The sequence below is a fragment of the Heteronotia binoei genome, chromosome 5 (assembly GCF_032191835.1).
Source record: "Heteronotia binoei isolate CCM8104 ecotype False Entrance Well chromosome 5, APGP_CSIRO_Hbin_v1, whole genome shotgun sequence".
Lineage (NCBI taxonomy): Eukaryota > Metazoa > Chordata > Lepidosauria > Squamata > Gekkonidae > Heteronotia > Heteronotia binoei.
The window spans coordinates 95,413,937-95,437,269 of record NC_083227.1 but is presented as its reverse complement, the minus strand read 5'-3'; the positions used below and the strand labels follow the sequence as shown (position 1 = coordinate 95,437,269).

Below are 23,333 nucleotides of genomic sequence, written 5' to 3'. Positions count from 1 at the left end.
TTATCTGCTTAGTATGTCAGTTTTTCCTCCCTTTCTTTTTCCTTGGCAGGCTTTACTCACAATAGTGAGCACAGATTCTTGGGTTTCTATGGTCGTTTTCGCACTCACCTCCAGCCGGCGCGACCCCCCTCTTCACCGCGCAGGATCTGTGCAGATTTCGCACTAAATGCCGCGGAGCAGCCTTTTGCGCCGGAAACTCCCGTCGCAAACGCCGCGCAAACGCCAAACTGCTTTTTGGCGATTTACATTTGAGCGGCTTTTGCGACGGGAGTTTCCGGTGCAAAAGGCTGCTCCGCGGCATTTAGTGCGAAATCCGCGCAGATCCTGCGCGGTGAAGAGGGGGGTCGCGCCGGCTGGAGGTGAGTGCGAAAACGACCCATGTGTTTGTACTAATGCAGATTGAAAGGTACACTTGTTAGTATTCTATGTATATTATTAATTGCGGTTTACACAAATGTTTACTTTGTGTAATGTCTCCTGTGCCCTCCTCTTAACTCTGGCCTTCTTTCCGGGTATACAAGCATAACATAATCTGCCTCTATGCCCTCTCTGTAACTTTGCCTTGCCTTCTTGGGGATTCCAAGTTAAAGCTTTTTACTTGCCCATTTTGTTTTTCTTCTGCCATGTGTCTTCTCCTGCCCAGTTTATAATCCTGCCTGCCTTCTTGAGATGCTAGACACAAGATCCCAAACTGACAGTCTGCCTGCTTTCCAAGGCATCTGAACGGATTTCGGTACCTGTAATGTACTGAGTGACGAGACATGTTGAAGGCAACAAACTTTATTAGCGAGTACATCACAAGGCCAAGCAACGCGGGCCTGATTATATACATACCCCGGAACAACCCTCAGTCTGGCCAGGTCCAATCCTGGCCAGTTAAACTTCTTGATTGGCGGAGCATATTAGCGGAGCTACATCCGGGGACCAGTGGGCTTCCACTGGTCACCTCAGTAGCGTCCACTGTGTTGTAACTTCAGGACCGAAATGCAAGACACAACACTCCTCCCCCCCTAGTTCAAGACACAGTCTTTCAAGTAGGTTGGCGCCCTGCGTTCCCAGATCAACCTCCTCGGGGTTTGACTATGTCCAACGTGCCCTTAAAGTTCTTAAACTCTACCCTTACAGTGGCCCAACCCAAAATTTGTACAGGGGTTTTTTGGAAGTCCCGCCATATGAAATCAGCCGGTCGCAGCCGGGGCCAGCCACGAGGGCAAAGTTTTCTTAGCGACTCCTCAAAATTATGGAGATGGAGGAGCCCGAGTCCAGCTCCATTAGGCATGGAGTGCCCTCGATTAGGACCAACACTCTGACCTTATCACGGGTGGTGAGGGGCAAGTTCATTACCTGCAGGCTAGTCGATGCAGTCGAATAAGCATCGGTCGAGTTGTGGTTGATGGACTGGTGTCTGCGGTTGGCCTTGGCCCAGCAAGCCCGCGCTATGTGGCCTGCTCTTCCACAGTTCCTGCAGTCCACGTTGCAATAGGGGCAGTCCTGTCACTTGTGTGGATCCCCACAGCTGCCGTACTTGGTGTTGCCTGATCTCTTGGTCACTCATGGCCGAGTGGGCACTCTCAGGCCCATTCCTGGTTGGCGACAGAGCTGGTTTGCTTCCTCCTCCTCTGGGTTGCCCGGTGCCATCTTTTCCTGGTGGACGGCTTCTGGTCGTGGGTTGTGGTAAGCTTTGGTTGCTCTTTCGAACGTGGTGGCTTCGTTGAAGGCGAGTTGGAGGGTGAGCTCTTCCTTTGCGAAGAGCTTTTGCTGCAGTCTTTTGTCTCGGAGGCCCCAAACGAATTGATCCCTCAGGGCTTCATCCAGCTTGTCGAAGCTGCAGTTCCCCACAATTTGGTGGAGGGCGGCCAGGTAGACAGCGGCCGTCTCTCCCACCCCTTGATCCCTCTTGTGGAAGAGAAATCGGCGGGCAATGATGGATGGCTGGGGCAAGAAGTGCCTGGTCAGGAGTGACTATCTCCTCGTACGTTTTCTTCATGATCTTTGCGGGGGCTGAGAGACCTTTTGCGATCTCGAATGTGACCTCCCCGCAGACACTCAGGAGTACATCTCTCTTACGGCTGTCGTCTATAATCATGTTCGCTCATAGGTAGGAGTCGACCCGCTCCGTGTAGGTCTCTCACCTATCGGGGTTGGTGGAGTCGAACTCTGCAAGGTGGCCAGTTGTCCCACTTGGGTTAGCCATGGAGGTGGTGGCGGGTGCTTCAGTCTCCCTAGATTGCGTGTCTTCTTCATCTCTGGCCAGGTCAGTTGGGAGTTACCTGGCTAGAATCCCATCCTCATCGCCACTGTAATGTACTGAGTGATGAGACGTGTTGAAGGCAACATGCTTTATTAGTGAGTACATCACAAGGCCAAGCAACGCGGGCTGGGTCCCGATTATATACATAACCTGGAACAACCCTCAGTCTGGCCAGGTCCAATCCTGGCCAGTTAAACTTCCCACCACAGATCTTGATTGGCGGAGCATATTAGCAGAGCTACATCCGGGGACCAGTGGGCTTCCACTGGTCACCTCAGTAGCGTCCGCTGTGTTGTAACTTCAAGACTGAAATGCAAGACACAACAGTACCCATAGCATAATGCTGCCTGCCTTCTGGGATTGCCAGTGATTCCACTGTGCATACGTATCACTTTACTACCACAAAGTAAATTGTAATGTAAGCATATGCAAAGTGGCATCTGCAGGGTCTCTGCAAGGAAAACAGTGAAGGTCATGAAACCAGCATTTGCCAAGACAAACCAAACCCTATGATCTGAATCTCAGTTTCACAACTCAACCATACTTATATCTGAACCAAAGCATTGTAATTTTGCCTGGCTGCCTGTTTGATTTTCCATGAGGACAGAATTTGATGCTGCATCAGAGCTGTCCAGGGCCTTAAACTATACCTTTCTCAGACAAACCCAGGCTTCAGTAAACTACCATCACTTGGATTTGCAAACATTGACTGCAATTTTCAGGTCTGTATTTGAGGAGCTAGGAAGGTAAGAAAAGTCTTAAAGGGCATCAGTATTCAATATATACAGTGAGGGAGGCAGTACTCCTCCATCTTAGATGACATTTACAGCATTGTAAAGACTGTTTGTTTTGCACAGTGTTTGAGAGCAATGTACAAAGAATCCTATACTAAGGAAACAGGAATTCAAGTATAATTCTATGTTATAACAGTTAAACATAACATATTCTGGGATTGATTCCCCACTAGGCTTGTTCCAGCATTGGAGCTCTTTCCCCCCGAAGCTGCCTCAGAGTCATGACTCGCTCCACCTATTTCCTGTGGCAAGCAGAAACTGGTTTTCAGAGGATCTTGCTTGCTGCAGGAAAGAAGCGTAGTGAGTTGCAGCTCCAAGGCAGCTTGTGTGAAATCGGACAGAAGTGTTGGTGGGGGGGTGGCGAGACCTCCAATCCCAGAACAAGCCTAGTGGATAATCAGTCTGGATCTAAGATCCAATAATCTCGGCTTCCCCTGCTCATGGTACCTGCTCACTGCCTTGGTGCTTCCCCTGCTCATGGTACCTGCTCAGTGCTATTTGCTTGTTACCTACAGGGCACTGTTGTAAATTAGGATACCTTCTCATCATCTGTTTAATATACTGCAGGAGGCATTAGTCTGTTTTAGTGCCTTCTTTTAGTAACATCCTGTTTTGACTGTTTAATTTTGTTATATTATTGGTTGTATTGTTACTTATATGTTGTTACTTATATGTTGTTACTTACATATGTTGTGAGCTGCCCTCAGCCCACTTGTGGAATAGGGCAGGATATAAGATTAATAAATAAAAATAATAAGGTCCAAAGGGCCAGGGATCACAGACAGGCTGGGGGGAAAATGGGAGTCTGCAGTAGGAAAATGGGTAGTATCAGCACCTCCTTCCCTGGACCAATGGAACTGCCATTCCACTGGCATAAGTACTGTTACTCTAGTGAAAGACTGACTTTGGATCTAACTAATAGTAACTAAACAAAAAGGGAAAAGGAAATGAAGCTGTGCAGAGCACTGAAATCCTGCCTCTTATCAACAGAAGACCTGTTCATTGGCTTTGAAGATTTCATCTGACACTGGATGACCACTTTTTAGACATTTGTGGGAATATTGTCGATATCAGTATTGAGAATGGGAAGTCATCCCTACTGTCCTTCAGACTTGTTCCCAGACCCTGATCTAATTTGACCCACTTGTTTAGCACACATGCCAAATGCATACTAGGGGTGTGCATTTGGATATACCCAACTTGAAATTATACTCAAAATTAGCTGTTTTAGGTCAGCTTGGAAACATCGGACGTGACATGAAACATGTTTGACATTCTGGGAGTGACGAAAATTTATCATGCAGAATTTTTGGAGTGTTTCGGGAAGACATAAGAAAGATGTTGAATAACAATTTATGGTCAGGTAGACCTGGTCTCTTTACATTTTAAAAAGGAAAGGACCAAACTTGCCCCAGACTTACTGCGCTGGCATTGTGCCACTGGAGGCTTCTCCCTTAACTGGAAAATGGCAGTCAGGCTGGTGGCTCCTGGACTCCCAAGAAGCTTGGCTGTCACAGCAGCAATTTCCTCACCTGCTACTGAGCAAAATGTCAGCAGGAGGGAGAAGCCTCAGGCAGGGACAATGCCAGCATGCTAAATCCAGGGCTGGCCTCCTTTCTTTTCCTTCCCTGCTCCTGCTACTTGGAGCACAGTGTGTGGAATGACAAAAAATAATAGTCTCAAATTTTGAGCCCCTCCCAAACTGGTCACAGACCTTCGGAAAAATCAGGTAACAAAACCAATGCCCTACCCCAAATCCGAAACTAAAATTATTATGAAAAATTTTGCACACCTTAATGCATACTGATGTGGCCAGGGGAACAGCTTAAGAGTTGCATTTTATTAGTCTGAGGACACAGCGACACATAATGAATAGTTTTATGATCAATTTTCCTTTTTTAAATGTCACACCATGCAACCACCACTACTGCAGTCTGAACAGTGAGACAATCATTTTTCTACATAACACTATTACTGCATTCTGCTTTTGAACCCATTGAAGAAATTATACAGGTAAATTTCCCCCAAGAGGAGTAAGAGTGGCCTTTTGTGAAAGAGACACTTTTCAGCAGAAAATGGAGCAAAGGAGGATTAAATAATCCCCGGTAACTGCAGGGTATATATATATATATATATATATATATATATATATATATATATATATATATATATATATATATATATATATTTTAAAGTCAGTGAAAGGGGTACAGCAGTATGTGTAGTTGGTAGCTCTGCCTTCGAACATCCTTAGTTCTAAGCCCCAGATCTTTGATTTGGAGAGCAGCATGTGCCTGAGTCTGTCTGGTGGGTGTTTTGCTTCTCCTTTCCTAATGACGTCATTGTAGCTCAGCCCAACTTGCCATTGGATGTCCCTACAGGAGACCTTCTGAAAAGATACAAAGGTGGTTCTTCCTAATGGAATGGCAGCATCAAAACATTCTGTTTCCTCACATTATTTTCTTTTCATACCAGATCCCGGAGTTGCTGAAGAAGCTGTAATACATCCAAGAGCTTTTCTTCCACCAGTGACAGCCTTACTCTCTCCGTCTCCAACATCTGCAACTCCATCTTCAGGAATTCAGTCTCCTCCATCTTCTGCTGCAGTTCTCCTAGCAAGGGGCCTTTCATCTGGACAACAACAAATGATATGAAAAGTACTGTGGCACATTCAACCCTTCTCCTTTAATCAGAGTTATTGGCCTCCAGAAGTCTTCTTTGATAACCAAGTTAAGTTTTGCTAAGTGGAAACTGTCAATGAAGAATATAGTCACTTGTAAGGTTACACAAATACTTGTTGTTCTGTTTAATGGATATTTCCTGGGTTATTTTTTGTATGCTGAGACCTCCCACAGATTTCAGATGTTGCCACTTGGAATATATTTTCCCATTAACTTTCATAATTGCAAAGGCTGGGCTGCTCTCAGCTACCACTAATTTGGTTCCATAGCTTCTGTAGCATCTATTTGCATGGTGGACCTATTGTACCAATAATAAAGTCAAGCTCTCAATCAGTGCTTTTCATTCTCTTTCCGCCATTAGTATCTGCCAACATAGTTACGAAATACACGCTTAGCGGCACGACTGTGAAATACCTTTGATTGCTTTAAGTGGATCATTAAGCAGAGGAGAAATATTGGCATTTCCATTACGTTCAGTAGGACTGCCTACGTGACTAAATCAAGCATGTGTTTAATAGCTGGTCACCTCCTTAAAATTAGTATTTTAGTCAAGTACTTTGTTGATTTGCAAGACACTTCTTTTAGGGCTGCTCTTGAGGGTACTCATAATCAGAAAGCTGGTTTATGAGTGTCTCATGACCACAGCATTAAGCAATATTACCTACTGTTGAAGACTGATTTCAAACATGGGGGGAAAAATCACTGTAGGGTTAATATAGTTTGCATGGGGAATACTGGCTAAATGGATCCCACAAGGTTGAATCCTAGGTCAGCTTGGCTCAAACTGCCATGGAATGTAAGGCATCTGTGTGAAAGCACCCTGAAACGTTTTAGTCCTCCTTAGTTAGCTACTGTGCTATTCAAATGAACAAATTATTTTATTTGTCTTGGATTAGAGCAAGAGGAAGGATGCTGTGGACCAGCATGTTGTGATGCTTTGACCAAGGTATTAGAACCTGCCTTGGGAGGAAATGGCTCAATTTAAGCATCTGGTTTCTTCTGAATACTTGCTCCCATTTTAACGCCAAACCATTTTTATTCATTACAATGGACACAGGAAGAATCTGTGCAGCATTTTAAATGCCACTCTTTGCAAATGCTTATTGGAAATATACTTTCATTGCACATTGCGACAAGTTTCACATTCACCAGTTCCTGCTATTTTTTAAATTATATTTTAAAAATCTTTACTGTAGTTCCAGGAGATAACATGGGCCTTTCAGAGAAGGCAACTGAATGAGAATAGCTAGGGATAAGCATAGTTTGAAGAAGAAGAATACAGTTATTTTAAAAAAGAGAAAAGAAATAGATTTTATTAAGTAGGAAAATATTACCCTGATCAATATTTAGTAACTGAGGAGGAATTTCAAAGCTCTGGAGAGCAAATGTTGCCTGAATAAAAAGTAGGGTAATCTATGGCCCAGCTAGAGTTCCTCTAAGAAGATCACCTTATTTGCTGACAGAGCAGTAATGTATTTTAACTGGCAGTTGGACAGCATCAGCTGAAAACTCAGTCAGTTCTACCAGTCCAGTGTGATCTCTGCTTCCCTAACCTTCAGGTCATTTTGTAATATGGATAGATGACATAGCCCATCTTATCTGTCAAATATTGACTTCAAAATTCCCATTTCCACAACCAGTTTCATAGCAATGAAACAAACAGAGCTTCCTGTTCCTGTTACCAGCACTGTGGTTGCCATCTGATCAGCAGCCAGGTGTAGAAATTGTTCATGCTTTCCAATAGAAGTATGAATCTGTTGTAGATTAATCATACTGCGTGCCCGCCCTCCAGCTAGCAGGTTTGCTGTTCTGTTCATTGCCAACACTTTGTAGACCACATGTGGCTAAACCCAGATCCATATGCAATCTTGCAGTCTCCTCACCACACACATTTTAAAAATCATCAGGACAACATGCATATGAAATTCTTTCTTAAAATCCACTATATTGCTCAGACTGCATTCTTGTGCAAACTCTGACTGTATACGTATGCTGCAATATGCAATGCTCTCTGCCAGTTTCTTCTTCTTTGGAAGGAGGAAATAAAATACACTGCAAACTTTTGAGGAAGTCCTACCAGAACTCAGTGTATTAATGAAGTCATGTGCTAAATACATTCTGTACCAACAGAGGCAGTGAAGAAGTTCTACAAAGCCTCCCATCATCTTAACCATCTGGATGTATTATGAACACACTTTGCTTGTTTGCTTTCTGATCAGCACTACTTAATGCCAGTGCATACTGTGCATTAGACACCCTGCAAGTGTTCTCTGTAATTTATACATCAATATGAACTAATGGAGATCTAATGTTCCTCATCTCTTAACCACAGATTTGAAGGTGCTGGTGGTGCAAGGCCAGCGGGCAATGGATCATCTACCTCAATGGATTCACCAGAAAGCTGAAATCCACCATTAGATCATTACAAAAGTGGGATCCATAAGGATTTGCAAGGAAGAAGACATCCCTCCCCCACTGACCCTGCTTCTTCTCTTGCTCTGGTACTACTTCCTGAACCACCCTCCCCCTCCCTCTGGTTCTGGCTTTCTCTCCCACACCGACTTCCACACCAATTTCTATTCCTTCCTGTTCTCTTGTAATGTACTGAGTTGCGAGACGGGTTGAAGGCAACATGCTTTATTCAGTGGTACATTACAAGAGAGGGAACACGCGGGCCGGGTCCCGCTTATATACATTACCCGGAACTGCCCCCCAGTCTGACCAGTCCAATCCTGGTCAGTCAAACTTCCCCCCACAGATCTTGATGGGCGGGGCATCTGGCGAGCTACATCCGGGGACCCGTGGGGTCGCCTCTGTAGCGATCGCCATGCGGTACATCAGCTTATGTTTCAAGACATAACATCTCTTATCTCCCTAATTTAAAAAGATTCATGCCCATTTCTGCCTGTCCTTGCTTCCTCTCCCCACTAGCATTTGGACCATGTCCTTCCCCTCACACAGCTGGCTTTGCTTCTGCTTTCCCTCCCCCACTCTCCTCCTTGTTGTTACTGCTGCCACCGCCATGCCTTTCTGGGTTGGTAAAGCAGTGCTTTACATTGAAGAATACTTTGTTGTTACGATGGGTTGCTTTACAACTCAAAATGGTGGCCAAGATCTCATGAGGTGTTCTTGCAAGCTCTGTGCTGTTAAGAAGCTGTTTTGAATGTGTGATGTTTTTATTTAGTTTTTAAAAATACTCCCCTTTTTATGATATTATATTTTCATATCTTCTGCAAACCTTAACTTAGCCCTGTGACCCCTTCCCTCATTGTGGATTTTTTGATCTGTACAGGGCCACACTTGGCTATTTGTTATGTGATTGTTATTAAAGATTTGATACTGTCTAGAATCATAATCCAGAATGTTCCTTAAGGTGCACCCAAAGGATGGGATGTGTCTAATCAGAGTGTTAATTCCCCTATTCCTTCTCTGAAATTGCGAAGACACTTCACAGTGTAGCGCCAGGAACAGCAGTTAGCAGCAAAAAATCAGAAGTCCTATCGGGCAGACAGTTGATTCAGTGCTGCTTGGTACCTAATAACAGGTATCAAAATCAAAATCAAGACTTCCCCAAAGTTAGTTGTGTGGTTTTCCAGGCTGCAGCCCAACTATGTGTTCACCTACTACTTTCTATTATCTTTTTAAAATGCAGACAGCATCTACATTGGGTGGCTCCTGACAAAAAGGCAATTCCTGCAGACAAAAAATGAACAGGCAATTTGCAAGTAAATGCTTCTGGCTAATTGCCTATATGCAGATAAGGTCCCTTCCTTGGTGGATGAAAGTAATGCTACTTTTGTTTGATGAGTTTGTCCAGTATATATCTTACCAGCATTTGTTTATATCATTGGGCTTGGGAAAGTATCGACTTACCTCTAGAATTTACTCATGTTTTCTTCAATCTATCATTCAAGAGCTGACACCTTCATTAAACTTCCTTTGGAAGATGGCCCTTTGAATTTATAGTTGCTGAGTATCGGAACACACTTTAAAAGGAATCAGAGTTAACAGCCGTTTTCATCTCCTGGCCTCTATACTTTTAGATTGGATCAGCTATTGATCCATATGTGTGGTTATTAGTCTTGACCTGCCTGTGGCTGAAGAGACTTTTGTTTTGTTCTGCTTTTTTATTGTCTTTTAAAACTGTTACTTTGACTGTACAAAGGAGAAGCACCACAGTGCAATTAGATCCAATTTTACCTACAGAAAATGACAGTAATTCTTACGTTAATTTAAATGGTTTATGTGTCATTTATAATGGGGTAAGCAGCTATTTATGCCAAAGCCTTGTGTGTTCCAGAGATTCAAAGATGCTTGGTACTAAACATTAGGGACAGCAACATCATTTTAATAATTCCACATCAGAAACCTGAAATTCTGTATACACATTGTCTGGGACTTGCAGATTATAAGAAAATTCATAAATTGGTATATTTCTACCTATCTCTTCTGGACTTGTAATATCAGTCAATTCAGTCAGGATGCCATGCTAGGCTAGGTGACATTTGCATGCTTGAAGCAATACAGGACTGAGAAAGGAAGCAGTAGTCATGAAGTTTCAAAGCAATGGCTTTCAGGAAGTCTCAAAGTAAGTATGCCACATACGTGGTACATGGGACTTCCTTGTAGATGCTTTTAACAACTGTTGGGTTGGGAAAGGGAGGATTTACAGTAAGGGGCCAGGAATGCAAACTATATTTACATGGTATCTACTTACAAATACATATCTGAAATATAAACCATGTCACTTCATAGTGCTAAGATCACACCTTGCAGCCAGCAAGATACAGCATATGCAGAAAAAGGCATAGTCAAAAACAGAGAGTACTGGAACTATGACAAGCTACTCTAAATTAGACTAAGTCTTTGTCCAGAGGCTGACTGTGCAATACCATTGGCTGTGATACAAAGGACCATACAGAGAGATCCAACAGCGCATCAAGGCTTTTTGAGTAGGGATGTGCATTTGGATCTATCTGAGCTGAAAATATACATGAAAAATACTTTACTGGTATTTTGGGGTACGTTTTGGCATCCCAAATGTTTATAGGTTTTCTCCGGGAGGGATTCCAGATATATTTGGGGATTACCAGGTAGATCTGAAAACAGCAAAGAAGCAGGAGCAGATTGCTTCCATGTCTCAGCTGTTTGTCGGGCATCTACTGTAGGCCCTTTAAAGGAACTGCAGAAGACAGCCTGAAAAAAATTACATGTCCCTCCTTCTGAGCCCTCCCCTTCCAGCAAAAGTAGCCCTTCAAGGAGACTGTGGAAGTGCTTTCTGACAACATATGGAGCAGTGGTCATGAAACAAAACCATGAGACCAGCAGCCATTATGCATGTGGGGCTCTTTGGACTCAACTCTGTGCAGTGGACCCATTGGATTTTATTTAAAGGAGGCACAGTGCCAAGGAATTTACCTCTTCCATATTTATTTCCAGTTTTTTCACTTCTTGCCCTTTGGTCCCAAGCTCTTCTAATAATTGTGAGAGTCCCTTGACTAATTCCACAATGGTGTTCTCATTCCTGCTAATGTTGCCAAGATACGACATCAGCCTCTTCACCACAGGGTTATCGCATCTGGGGGAAGAAAGATCCAAATGACTTTGTCACTTTAATCTAACAAATCCAGAGACAAATGGCCTTTTACAAGCCACAGGGTAAAATATCAGGATTGGACCAATAAGATTTGAGTCCAGTAGATAGAAGTTTTTGAGAGTCAAAGCTCCCTTTGTCAGCATATACTCTGGAAATTTTGGTGGCTTTTAAGGGGCTACTGGACTCAAATCTTGCTAGTGTTAGATTGTCATCCTGGGACAAAAACTTCATTTTTAAAAATATAAAACAAATATGGGACACATGGTTCAGAAGTACACAGAAGAAATGAAAATCATGAAAAATTGGTCATTTATTTAATATCACAGAATCATATTAGCATTAACAATGAATGGTGCATTTCTAAAATGATTTCCTCATGTCATTGACTTTTGTTTCTGATTGTCATCATTGAGCTATGTTCATAGGCAACAAAAGAGAGTGGCGTTTCTCCAGCAGTCGCTCTTCTGTGGCAAGCTGCTTATCCTGTTCAAAATCACCTTGCCTGTCCTATTGTACAAACAACTCCCAACAGAAGCTTCAAAGACAACTTGAGTGGCATCCACAACTGTTCCCTAATCAGCAGACACACAGTCTAGGATTGCAGCCTTTTGGCTCTTGCTCCTTTCATGAAATCAGCATAATACATCAAAAACTTGGAGAAGGCCATGTGTGAAGTGTCACTCTCCTTTCTGGATCAGCAAACTAAAACAGGAGCTCAGTGCCACCTGCAAGATTAACAATATTTCTTCCAAACATTTTTGTGAGTCAAAGCTCAAATCATCAGGTGTATGAAGTGTTCAGATCATTAGGCAGGTGTATGCTCAAAGCTCAAAGTGGAAGGGTACAAAGAGAGACCAGTCAATACCAATATCCAACCAAAAGAGTAATCAATTTATTCAGAGTGGATTAGGACCACTTCTGGGACCATGGTTGATAGACAGGTAAAAAAGGGAAGGCAGACTTTATTCACATGTATTCTCTACTGTAATTGGTGGTGGTACTACTACCCAGGGATTTTTTTTGTAGAAAAAGCCAGGCACGAATTCATTTGAATATTAGGCCACACACCCTGACACCAACTGCGTTCCTGCTTTTAAAAAGTCCTGCTACTACCATCTTTTATTTGATTCAACTACGTTGCATCTTCTTATCTGAAAGCCACTATGTTTTTTTGCTAAGCCCCACAGTGACATTTGAGAGGCTTACAAAAACATGTTAAAATACATAAATGTACAAGTCTTTTGTGGAGACATACCCACTACTACAGCAGGGAAGTTTGGCTAGGAGTTTCTTCACTTCCACCACCTGAGAAGGCTGGTCCCCGTTCACTTTCTCTTCCTCCTCATCAGATGCTGCCTGGCCTTCCACTGAACGAAACATTTGATCTTCCACTGCGAGGGGGGGAAAGAATGGCCTTCATTTAAAATTTGATAGCACACACTGGGTATAACACCTTCTTCAATTGATGGTTTTGGAAATGAGTTTCAGTTTAAGGGAAGATCTGGTAGGAATCTGAATGGTTTGTTGAAATGCTTGAGCCATTCATTACTATTTATTTTAATTTTTTGCATTTGTGTTATTTATAGTCTGCCTTTTCCACTGGTACTTAAGGCGGATTACAAACAGAACATCAATACAACCAACAGGATGAAACAGTCAGTAAACAATGCAATGGGATTTGGTCTGTAGAAACCTGGAGCCAACCAGAAATCTGAAACCACAACTATGACATGTTAATCCAAAGTTACATAGTCAGATCCTACTTACAACAACAGGCCGTACGAACTGTACACCATAGTATGGACCACAGTCCCTAATACTTTTCCCAAGTATCTTTCCGAACCATTTTATGACATTACATCCCTATTGCCTGTGCAGAAAGGCCTTCTTGAATAATTAAGTTTTGCATAGTTTATGGAAAGGCAGGAGAGTGGGAGCCTTCCTGACCTTGTCCAGCGTAATGTGGGGACCACAATGGAGAAAGCACATATACAGGCAGTTGTTGATTTTGCCCATTTGCAGGTTGGCACCTGCAGAAAGCCCCACTCAGACGAAATGGCAGAGCAAAGGGGAGGTGGTGGTCATAGCACCAAGGCCACAAAAGATTGCTTTATGGGATAGCAGCCTACACAGACTTGTTGCCTAAATAATGGCTTTGCTGCCTTTCTGTAGCACTCCAAGCATTTCTTGCCTTGTTTAAAAACACTTCACATAAATCTACCTGGCACAAAAGTATACTCCCCATTTGTTTTCATGGACATTTCTCAGGAGATGGTTAAAGGCTGTGTCCTTTTCTATTACAGACAAATCAGTGAGAATCTGGAAAGGCTTCCCTTGGTTACAAAGGGACCGTCTTCATTTTGCACTGATACAAACCAACAGATCTACCCCTATGCTCTTATATTTTTTCCTCCACTTTTCATACACGTCAAACTGTCTGAAGTTTTAAGATAAAATTAAATTTTCCCATAAGCATGAAATTTAAGTATTTAACCAACATCCTCTCCAATTTTCTAGTCCCTGAATACTGAATTTATGTATATATGGTCTTCTAATAAGAGTTCAGTACAATATGATACAACAAATTCATTTCTTTTCCCTCCCAAATGTAAGTGAGAAACATGGAGTACAAGCTTGCATGCAGAAAGCAGAAAAAAGCAGTGGCTTTAGGGAAAAGCATTTGAATTCTACATTGACAGTGCATTCCTGAGGGAAAGAAAGATAGAAGGAGGCAGTTAGGTAATTGCCTGCTTTATAGACACAAATTTCCTCACAGACTAGCAACCTTGGAGGAGTTGCCGCACTTGCAGCAATTAGCTGATTTGTTAGATTTTTCAGCTACAGCCTCCTTCTCAAAAAGAACACCCTCTGCCACATGTGCTTCAGGAATGATTTTCATCAGTTATCAGTCATATTACAAAGATTTAATACACGACTGAACAAAAGCAGGCCCCCTGCTTAACTTGCCTATTTAGAATTTTCTGCTCTTTGCTTACCTGTCTCTCTTTAACATTAACAGAGTCATGAAATCTGGAATTCATATTCAGGATATCCTATACTCTTGGTCTGACAACTAGTTCAACCCACCCATTATTTTTTTCAAAGGGAAGGGGCATTTAAAGGGCACTCCGGGCTGCTGTTCAAAAACTATTCTGTCGTAAAAGACAGAGAAGATGGCCCCATCTGGAAGTCAAGTTGAAAGGAAACCAGTGAAACAACAAGACACTAAAGCAGAATTGTTTGTGCAAGAGATGTGATAAATTAGAAAATGGCTGTGGAACCATGGTTATGAACAATAGTACTTGACCATTTTCCAGTACATTGCTTAGGAAGAGTGACAGATTCTCCTATCTGGTTTTGAAATATGACCAATTGAAATATGTGGTGTACTAGCTATCCTGTGCCAGTTGTGTGCTCTCCATTTTATAAGTGAGAGGGATGGTAATATTTCTGATTACCATGTTACATGTAGAGATTCTGTTTTTCTACACTTATTTTGTTGAAACTAGAGTGAAAAAGGATTAACATTTTGCATTCTGCCCAGCAGAGGGCACTGTTGTAAAACAACAGTCCTTAACATGTTAATGGCTACCCACTTGGATATTAAGGTCTTTTGGTAGAAAAAAAAATCTCTTCCTCTACAATAACAAAGTAAAAACAGATGAAATGTTTTCAGCATACACACACCAGGTTCAGCTAAAACTCATCTGCATTTATGAGTCTTGAGAATCACTATGCTGTATGACTGAAATGTTCTGTATTTTGTGATCTGACTTGACTTTCAGTGAAAAAGACATTGCTATAAATGGTCAATAAATACAAATAACAATTTGTCAGTTGAGTGGGATCAAGTTTGGCTCCTGGACACATGGAACCACCAAATGAAAGAATGTGTCTACTTCCTTTTAAAATTCTCCCCTTTGCAAGTCACAGAACACAGTCCTTTGTCCTTTCAGCTGTACTGCCAACATTTCTTGGTAATGGAATCTGAAGGAAAGTGGTCAGTGCTAGATCAGCCCCAAAGCACTGGTCCATAAGCCAATGAAGTTCCTGACTATCAGAATGTCATGTTTACTGTCAGAGTCCCTGATGGACTGCAGATACCCAGATTAGTTCTTTCAAAAGGCAGAAAAGACAGAAACTTCTTGGAAGTCCTGACAGTTGCACAGCTAAACAATCATTATCACTTTTCTCCAGACAAGGAAATCGCTGTGTCTCCAAGGGCTTGATCCCGTCTTAGCATTTTTGGTTGGTAGTCCTGCCATTTACTGAAGAGTACGTACCTGACAATAAACATCTGGCTTACTTTTATACTAGAACTTATCATTGTCAATATGTATTCTAGTCAAAGACAGAAAAACAAAGTAGACTCCAAGAGGATCTCTTTGAAATGTGTGAGTGGGAAACAGCATCACAACTAAGATTCAGTGCAAGCCAAGTGGCTCAACGAATCCTAACTTTAATTATACACTGATAAGATTTGAGGTTATTCATTTGTTTCTTGTATGGCAAAGTTACACCAAGGAAGCATATAATAATATAAAATATGTAACCAAGTTGATAAAGTGGGTATGCAGACTGATCGGGCAATCCCCCTAAATAATAATATCTAAAATTTCAATCCACTCAAGTTGCAGCTGGGGAGCGTTCAAAGAGCTCCTTCACATCATCCTGGAAAGCATGACACTCACATTCCTGTGACAGATGGAAAATAGTTTGGCAGGCTGCACCACAGTCGCATTCAGGTTCTGGTATTTTGCCACATTTAAACAACAGGTCTGTACACCATCCAAAGCCTCTTTTGTATTCTACTAGCTGTCCTTCATACTTTACATGGCAAGTCAAATCCTGTGGGCCTCTCACTGGTGTTTATCAGGTTATGGATATCAGGTGGAACTGATTGTATCAATGTTTGCAACTGTTCATTCCCTAGATCAAAAGTTTGTGATTGCAGGATTTGTGCTGATCTTATTGCTGGGTGTGGGGATGTTAGCCCGAATAGCCCAGCAGCAGCTATGTCTTTGTGGATGAACAACTCTCTGTTAGGCTGAAATAAATGCATGCAATTTCAGCAGTCCCTCCCTCTCCCTACCCCCTGCTTCCCAACATGAACCCCAGAAACCTCCACAAAATCACATGGAGGGTTATGAGAGGGTCGTGGATATGGATGGGCATCAACCAATGGTATTCATCACAAAATTAGGTTTGTGATGAGGTTTGTGCCCATCCCTAATTCCAACACATATTTTTTTACAGGGAGGACTGCCTGTCTCTTTCTTGAAAGTGCATTTTTGCACTGGAATAAATGGAAGGAAGAATGCATGGGGTGGGAGGTGTCCTTTTAAGTAGACTGATGTGTTTCAGACCATGAGTGATCAGGCTTCAAGAATGCCTTGTCTTCTCAAACCTACTTGGTTGGATCCAGGCTAAATTTTACAGACAGAAAGGACTTCCTGTCTCCCCTTGTTCACAGCAGCCCAATGATCTCCGTGAAAGGCTGTTTCTGGGGAATAAATGACTCTGCACAATGACATCAGACAAGTCTGAATGAGGAAGAAGATGTTGGTGGAAATAGCGTTGAGTAGTCTGGATCCAGAATGTACATTCCTCTCCCTCCAAATCTTGGATGATGTTCCTAAAAGTACCCCCTTTGAGTCAGAGAGATATGAGATCCCACCGTATGTTACATGGTCCTCAAATTTTCTATAAATTAATGCCTCTTACAATGTATCCATTCACTTTCATAAATCAATCCCTTTGCATTCTAAGCAAGCATGAGATATAACTGGACCACAGCAAGGGAAGCACTGCATGAGGAACTGTCCCCAACCTCAAGATGCCAGAGGTACATAACTCCCACAACATCCAGGTCTGCAAATATAAATTCAGGCTATGGCTCCTCAGTTGCAGTCTCAGATGAGATTGCTAAAATCCTTGAGTATAAAAGAAAGGTAGAAGGTCTTTGTGCCAGCAACCACCCGTTCTTTTTGAGGCAGATCAAGATATCTGCAGAAGGCTACATGGGAATAGAGCAGAAAGGGTTAGAGAGAGAGCGCACAAGAGAGAAAGATGTAGGTGGTGGTAAAGCCTTTATACAGATCTGGGAAAATGCTGATCAGAAGCATGTCTGGCAAACCTGCAGGCATTAGTAGGATTTTGCTCTACACTGTATGCAGTCCTATCAGAGACTACCCACAGGCCACGGATGATACAGCATGCGCTAAATGTTTTTCAGCTGTTTAAGAGATGGAAATGTAGGCGGACAAAGTGATTTTCTAGGGAGTTTTCCATATGGAAATTATTGTTAATGTTTTCCTGGAGCAGGCAGTGGTTGAAATTCAGACCCAAGGGTTGAAGAAACATATCATACTAACAAGCCAGAAGAAACGCACTAGAATTAAATTGTCCAATTAAGTCTCTGCAAAGACAACTTTGTCAGTTTGTTAGAAAGCTGGTACACATGGAATATCTATCTCTCAGAGGCTGCTCTCAGTAGCCCCCTGAGGCAGCTGCCCTTTCATGAGCAAGCACAGTAGCTCAATCACATGGTAAGTTTCCTATGTGAACAGCTTGTGCTGTGAAGGTAGTGGCTACAGGGAGTCATTTAAAGCAGCCTCCATACGGAGGCTATTTCTTTTATTATCCTTTAGATGAGACTATTACAAACCCATTCAAGAGACTGCCAATGGCTTATCTGTCTTCAGACTTTTTGTCCTTGGCACTAAGAAGTTTCTGTCAAGGATTAAACAAGTACTGAGGGACTGTGCTACGCATTCTCCATACCAGTCTCTGGTACTCCTGCTCCGTCTGTGGGTGAACTTCTGGCTTGCTGAACAACCAACGAGGAGTATCGCCCATTCACTGCTGGGCTAGCCTTCTGCTCCAAGCTGCCTGGTATTGGAAGCTGGGCCTTCAAGACTTCTGACCTGAACAAAAAAATTAAAGAAAATAAAAACAACCATAAAATACAAAAAGAAAAAAATAGACAGACTTGCAAAGTTTAAGCACTCCATAGTGCAAGGGAGCCCACAGCACCTCAGATGGACATAGGAACACATGAAGCTGCCTTATACTTAATCAGTCTATCAAGGTCAGTATTGTCTGACAGCAGCTTTCCAGGGTCTCAAGCAGTGTTCCCTCTAAGCTGAGTTAGCGTGAGCTAGCTCACACATTTTTAGCCTCCAGCTCACACATTTTTGTCTTAGCTCAGGAAGGATGACCCCAGAGCACAATAATTTATGCAGCAGCTCACAACTTTAATATCAGTAGTTCACAACTTTAATACCAGTAGCTCACAAAATAGAATTTTTGCTCGTAAGACTCTGCAGCTTAGAGGGAACATTGCAAGCAGGCCATTCACACCACCTGCTGCCCAAAGGCAATGGCAAATCATCTCTGTTTATCTCTTGCCTTGAAAACCCTGTGAGGTCACCAGAAGTCGGCTATGATTTGACGTCACTTTACACACACCCACACACTACTGGACAATTTGAACTGGAGATACTAAGGGTTGGACCATGGACCTTCTGCATGCCCAAACTGATGCTCTTGCACTGAGCCATGGCCCCTCCCTGTGGCTCAGTGGGAGAGCATCCAATCCTATGAGGTGTGGCTTCCTCATCCTATTTTTGACAGAATTTGCTAGTGGTTTGTGCAGTCCACTTTTAATCTATGTCACATAGTGATTTGTGCTTTACTTCTGGAGTTTTTGCTGACCAGGCTCTTAATATAAGCTGTAGTTAGTTGAACAAATGTTTTTTTTTCCAACTGGGCGATTGCCCTGCACCCTTCTTTTCCAACTCTTTTTTCTTTTATCTAATTGTATGATTATATGCAGGAATGTTAGCCCAATCTTGTCAGATCTCAAAAGCTAAGCAGGGTCAGTACATGGATGGGAGGCCACCAAGAAAGACTCTGTAGAGGAAGGCAATGGCAAACGACCTCTGCTTAATCGCTTGTCTTGAAAGCCCTATGGGATCACCATAAGTCAGTTGAAACATAATGGCACTTCACACACACACACACAGCTGCCTCATCTACCAAGTGATCTAAAAACATTCTTACAAGATATGTTCTCCTTTCCTCCCCCTGGATTCTGAACATCCCTGTGCATTCTATAACTTTGTATTGAAAATATGCATCTTTTCAGTTCCTGTCTCTGATTTTGCATGCCCTGACAAAATTAGCATTGCATTACCGGGTGTGGTGGCGGAGGTGGCATTCCAGCGATGTGTGAATCTAATAAGAACACAAACTCTCCCAGCAAAGCAAATAACAACCTAATTATCCTGTGTTGGAGGAAGTGTATATTCTCAATATCATATCAGGACATCAGATTGGAACACTATGGAACCCTTTATAATAGATTCCAAAATCTGGTTTTGAATGAAAAACCACAGATTAAGGTTTTCCACTGGGCATCATATGCCAGCATAGAAATCTCTTCTAACAGAGGCACATGAACACTTGTACACTTTAATGGTTCCAGCTGATAGCTTTTGTTTTTCACACCAGGGATTGTGGCTATAATCTAGTTTAACGTCTTCCGTGTGCTCAAGGTCTTAATGAAAAGTAATCCTTCCCACAAAATGCAGATAACTTTGTTAGGATTTGGCAACACTGACTACAGTTGATAAAGCAGATTCAAGTGGGGGGAATTTGAAACAGTATCCTAAGCTTTTCTTTTCACATGACTTGAAGCTGATTTCATATGACAGCTATAATATAAATAGCCACCTTCTGACTTGACAATTACTTTAGAGGAACATGGGTTGGGGACCTCATTGGGGATCGAGGTCAAGAAGCTATACAGATAGGGATGTTTTCTTTGTCATTTAGGAGCATATTGTTTGAGACACCATGGACAGAGATTTGCATAACTCATGGGCATTCCGGCAGTGTACTGAGGCCCGAGGCATGCTTGACAATCTTCATTTTGCTGCCTCTGCCAAGCATCAAAAACAAGGTTTGTCAAGCCCCTGATGAGCCAGCATACAGGGTTGGTGGGCTGTGTTCTGCTTGGAGAGTCAAAACATATACAGGCTGGCTGCAAAGAAAAAAGATGTGTTCTGGAGAACAAGGAGCCCAAATTTTAACTCTGATCTAGACTCCTAGGACTTGCAGCAAATCAGCTAAGTATGCAGGTCTCATTTTCTACCAAACAAATGTTGTAGGCATTCATTTACAACCAAACAGAACTCCTTATGATATAGGGCAACCCAAAAGCAGTGATATGACCTCAAGTCATGAACAGGCACACATATGCCATGCTTAACTGCTGGTGTGGTACAGTGGTCAGAACCATTTTGAGCTTGCAGACACCTTTGGAATTTTGACACAGAGTGGTGGGCACAACCACAAAATGGCAGGAGGTAGAACTAGCCATAAAATGCCAGGGTGCAACATTATGAATAATTTGAACAGTGATTCTTCAACATTTGGTCTTACAGCCAGAATCATTAAGATCGCCATTGCAACTAAAGGTAATCTGCTTCAGATCTGTGGGCTTCCAAGGCCCAGGTCCAGCCTCCAACACTACTGGTCCAAAGGTCTGAACCAGACTGTTGTTCTTATCCAAGCCAGGTTTATCACAAACAGAAGTGAAGAAGTTACTTTTTAGCAACTGGTCCCAGATATGGTGAAGAGCCCCATGGCGCAGAGTGGTAAACTGTAGTACTGCAGTCCAAGCTCTTGCTCATGACTTGAGTTCAATCCCAGTGGAATCTGGGTTCAGGTAGCTGGCTCAAGGTTGACTCAGCCTTCCATCCTTCCAAGATCAGTAAAATAAATACCCTGCTTGCTGGGGGTAAAGTGGGGAAGGCAATGGCAAACCATTCTGTAAAAGTCTGCCATGAAAACGTCCTGATGTGACATCATCCCATAGGTTGGTGACAACCTGGTGCTTACATAGGGAACTACCTACCTACTCAGACAAGGTGCCATTTTCCTGTCTCTCTGTTCCTCAGTCTTTTCTCTTTTTTTCAGGGTACATTCCACATGAAAAGCTGTGTTATTCCATAGCAACAAAACTGAACAGGGGTTTACCAGCATCCTAAAGACTAGCAAAGCATATTCCAGCATAAGCTTTCTGTAAATTAGAGTAGACTTCATCAGATTCATGGAGCGCTCTTCTTACTTTAGCATTTTGCTTCAGGTGCAAAAATGTCTATAGAAAACTCTGTAAATTTCATCAAACCTTTCTCTCCTTTTCAAACAAGGGCTTGGCTCTTTTTCATTAGTATTCCTAAAACATCACATAAATGTTGGAGAAGACTGAATAAACAGCATATCTGCGAGCAGAGATCAGAGGGTAGACTAGTTTGAAGGAAGCCTGGGAAATGTGTCTCCACCATGCAGTGTGGCAAGGTTTCCATAGAGACAGTCAAACAGATCACATTCATTTTAAGGCTTTTGTACCGATGATAATGAGAAGCTTGAAAAAGGGGAAAACTCAGAAGTAGTCTGCAAAATGTTGGTTCTCAAAGTAATGTTCATGACTACCTGGCTTTTAATTAATTTTTTTCTCATTATCACTTGAACTTTTAACTGTGTTGCAACACCTATATCACTGAGAAGCGTACTTCAGTGTGCTGTGCACTGTAAACCTGATGGGATAAAGAGGTACATTTATATCCATGCATATGTGCTTATGGAGGACAGTCACACCTGAAACTTCCCTATTCAGACAGCTTAAGAAACCTGTCTAGGAACAAATATTAAGTGATTATGGCCTCCAAAATCCTTCGCATGAGAGCTTTCTAGAAGCATCTGTTGAGCCACTGTCTGAGACAGGGAGCTGAACTTTTGATCTCATGCAGCAAGACAATTTTTGTGCAGGGTAACTAACAACCATTTCAGGTCCCTAAACAAAGAGTCCCCCAGACCAAACCCAAATATCATATGAAAACAAACCACATGAAATACCTGGACCCGTGAACCTCAGGGTGACTTGGAAAAGAGAATTTTGTTACTTTCTTTCCAGGCTACATATAAAACAATAAATGCAAACTTAATCTAAGAAGCCCAGCTGATCTGGCCACATAGATTCATGCCACAGTAACTTTGCAGCAAGAGTACTGTAGTATACTGTATCAGTCTGGCCTTGAGTACAACTCAGAAACTCCAGCTGGTATGGAATGCCACAGCTCAGTTTCTACTGAGAAGTAGTTGGAGTACGCACCTAGGCTGCAGCCTCTCTACCGGCTACTGATTAGTTTCTGGGGTCAATGCAAGGCACTGGCTATCAATTGCAAAGGCTGTCATAGCCTAGGACCAATATATCTGCAAGAATGCCTCTCTCAGGGTACTCCATTGCATACATCTGAGCTAAGCCTTCTGAAGGTACCACCCTGCAAAGTGGGAACAACAGCTGCCCATACCCATCTCTGATGTGTTCCCATGTGGTGACAGGTCTGCATGACAAGGTAAGGAAGGCTTCCATGCCTTACTGTTCAGGAAAGCATTTTTATAAAGTGAATAAAGCTGGGGTTAATGTCTCTGGAATTTAATTCATTGTATATATTGTAATGTACTGAGTTACTAGACTTGTAGAAGGCAACATGCTTTATTGGCGAGTATATCACAAAGAGAACATGGCAGGGCCGGGTCCCGATTATATACATCTCCCAGAACAACCCTCTTACCTGGCCAGGTCCAATCCTGGCCAGTTAAACTTCCCACCACAGAACTTCATAGGCGGAGTGTATTTACGTCCTTACATCCAGTGACCCGCGGTCTCCCACTGCTCACCTCTGCGCGCATGCACACACGCAGTGTTGTGAATTCAGGGACCGAATTGCAAGACACAACATATATTATGCTCTGTCTACTGCACTGTTCTCTAATTTCCTTTTTACTGTACCTAGTGCAATGTTTTGTCCTGACCTGGATGGCCCAGGCTAGCCAGACCTTGGCTAAGCAGGGTTAGATGAAGAAGAATTGCAGATTTATACCCCGCCCTTCTCCCTGAATCAGAAACTCAGAGCGGCTTACAATCTCCTATGTCTTCTGGC

The 23,333-nt window shown here is 42.6% G+C and overlaps 1 protein-coding gene across 1 annotated transcript in view; it reads right to left on the bottom strand.

Annotated features, from left to right (window-relative positions):
• The window catches only part of LOC132572600 (EF-hand and coiled-coil domain-containing protein 1-like), a 137,148-nt gene that overhangs the window by 11,663 nt on the left and 102,152 nt on the right, over nt 1–23,333 (bottom strand). Inside the window, exons 3-6 of the mRNA XM_060239849.1 lie at nt 18,106–18,248; nt 12,578–12,713; nt 11,145–11,304; nt 5,518–5,676 (exon numbers count right to left, since the gene is read on the bottom strand). Of these exons, the coding sequence (XP_060095832.1) occupies nt 5,518–5,676; nt 11,145–11,304; nt 12,578–12,713; nt 18,106–18,248 (598 nt within the window). The remainder of the gene's footprint in view (nt 1–5,517; nt 5,677–11,144; nt 11,305–12,577; nt 12,714–18,105; nt 18,249–23,333) is intronic.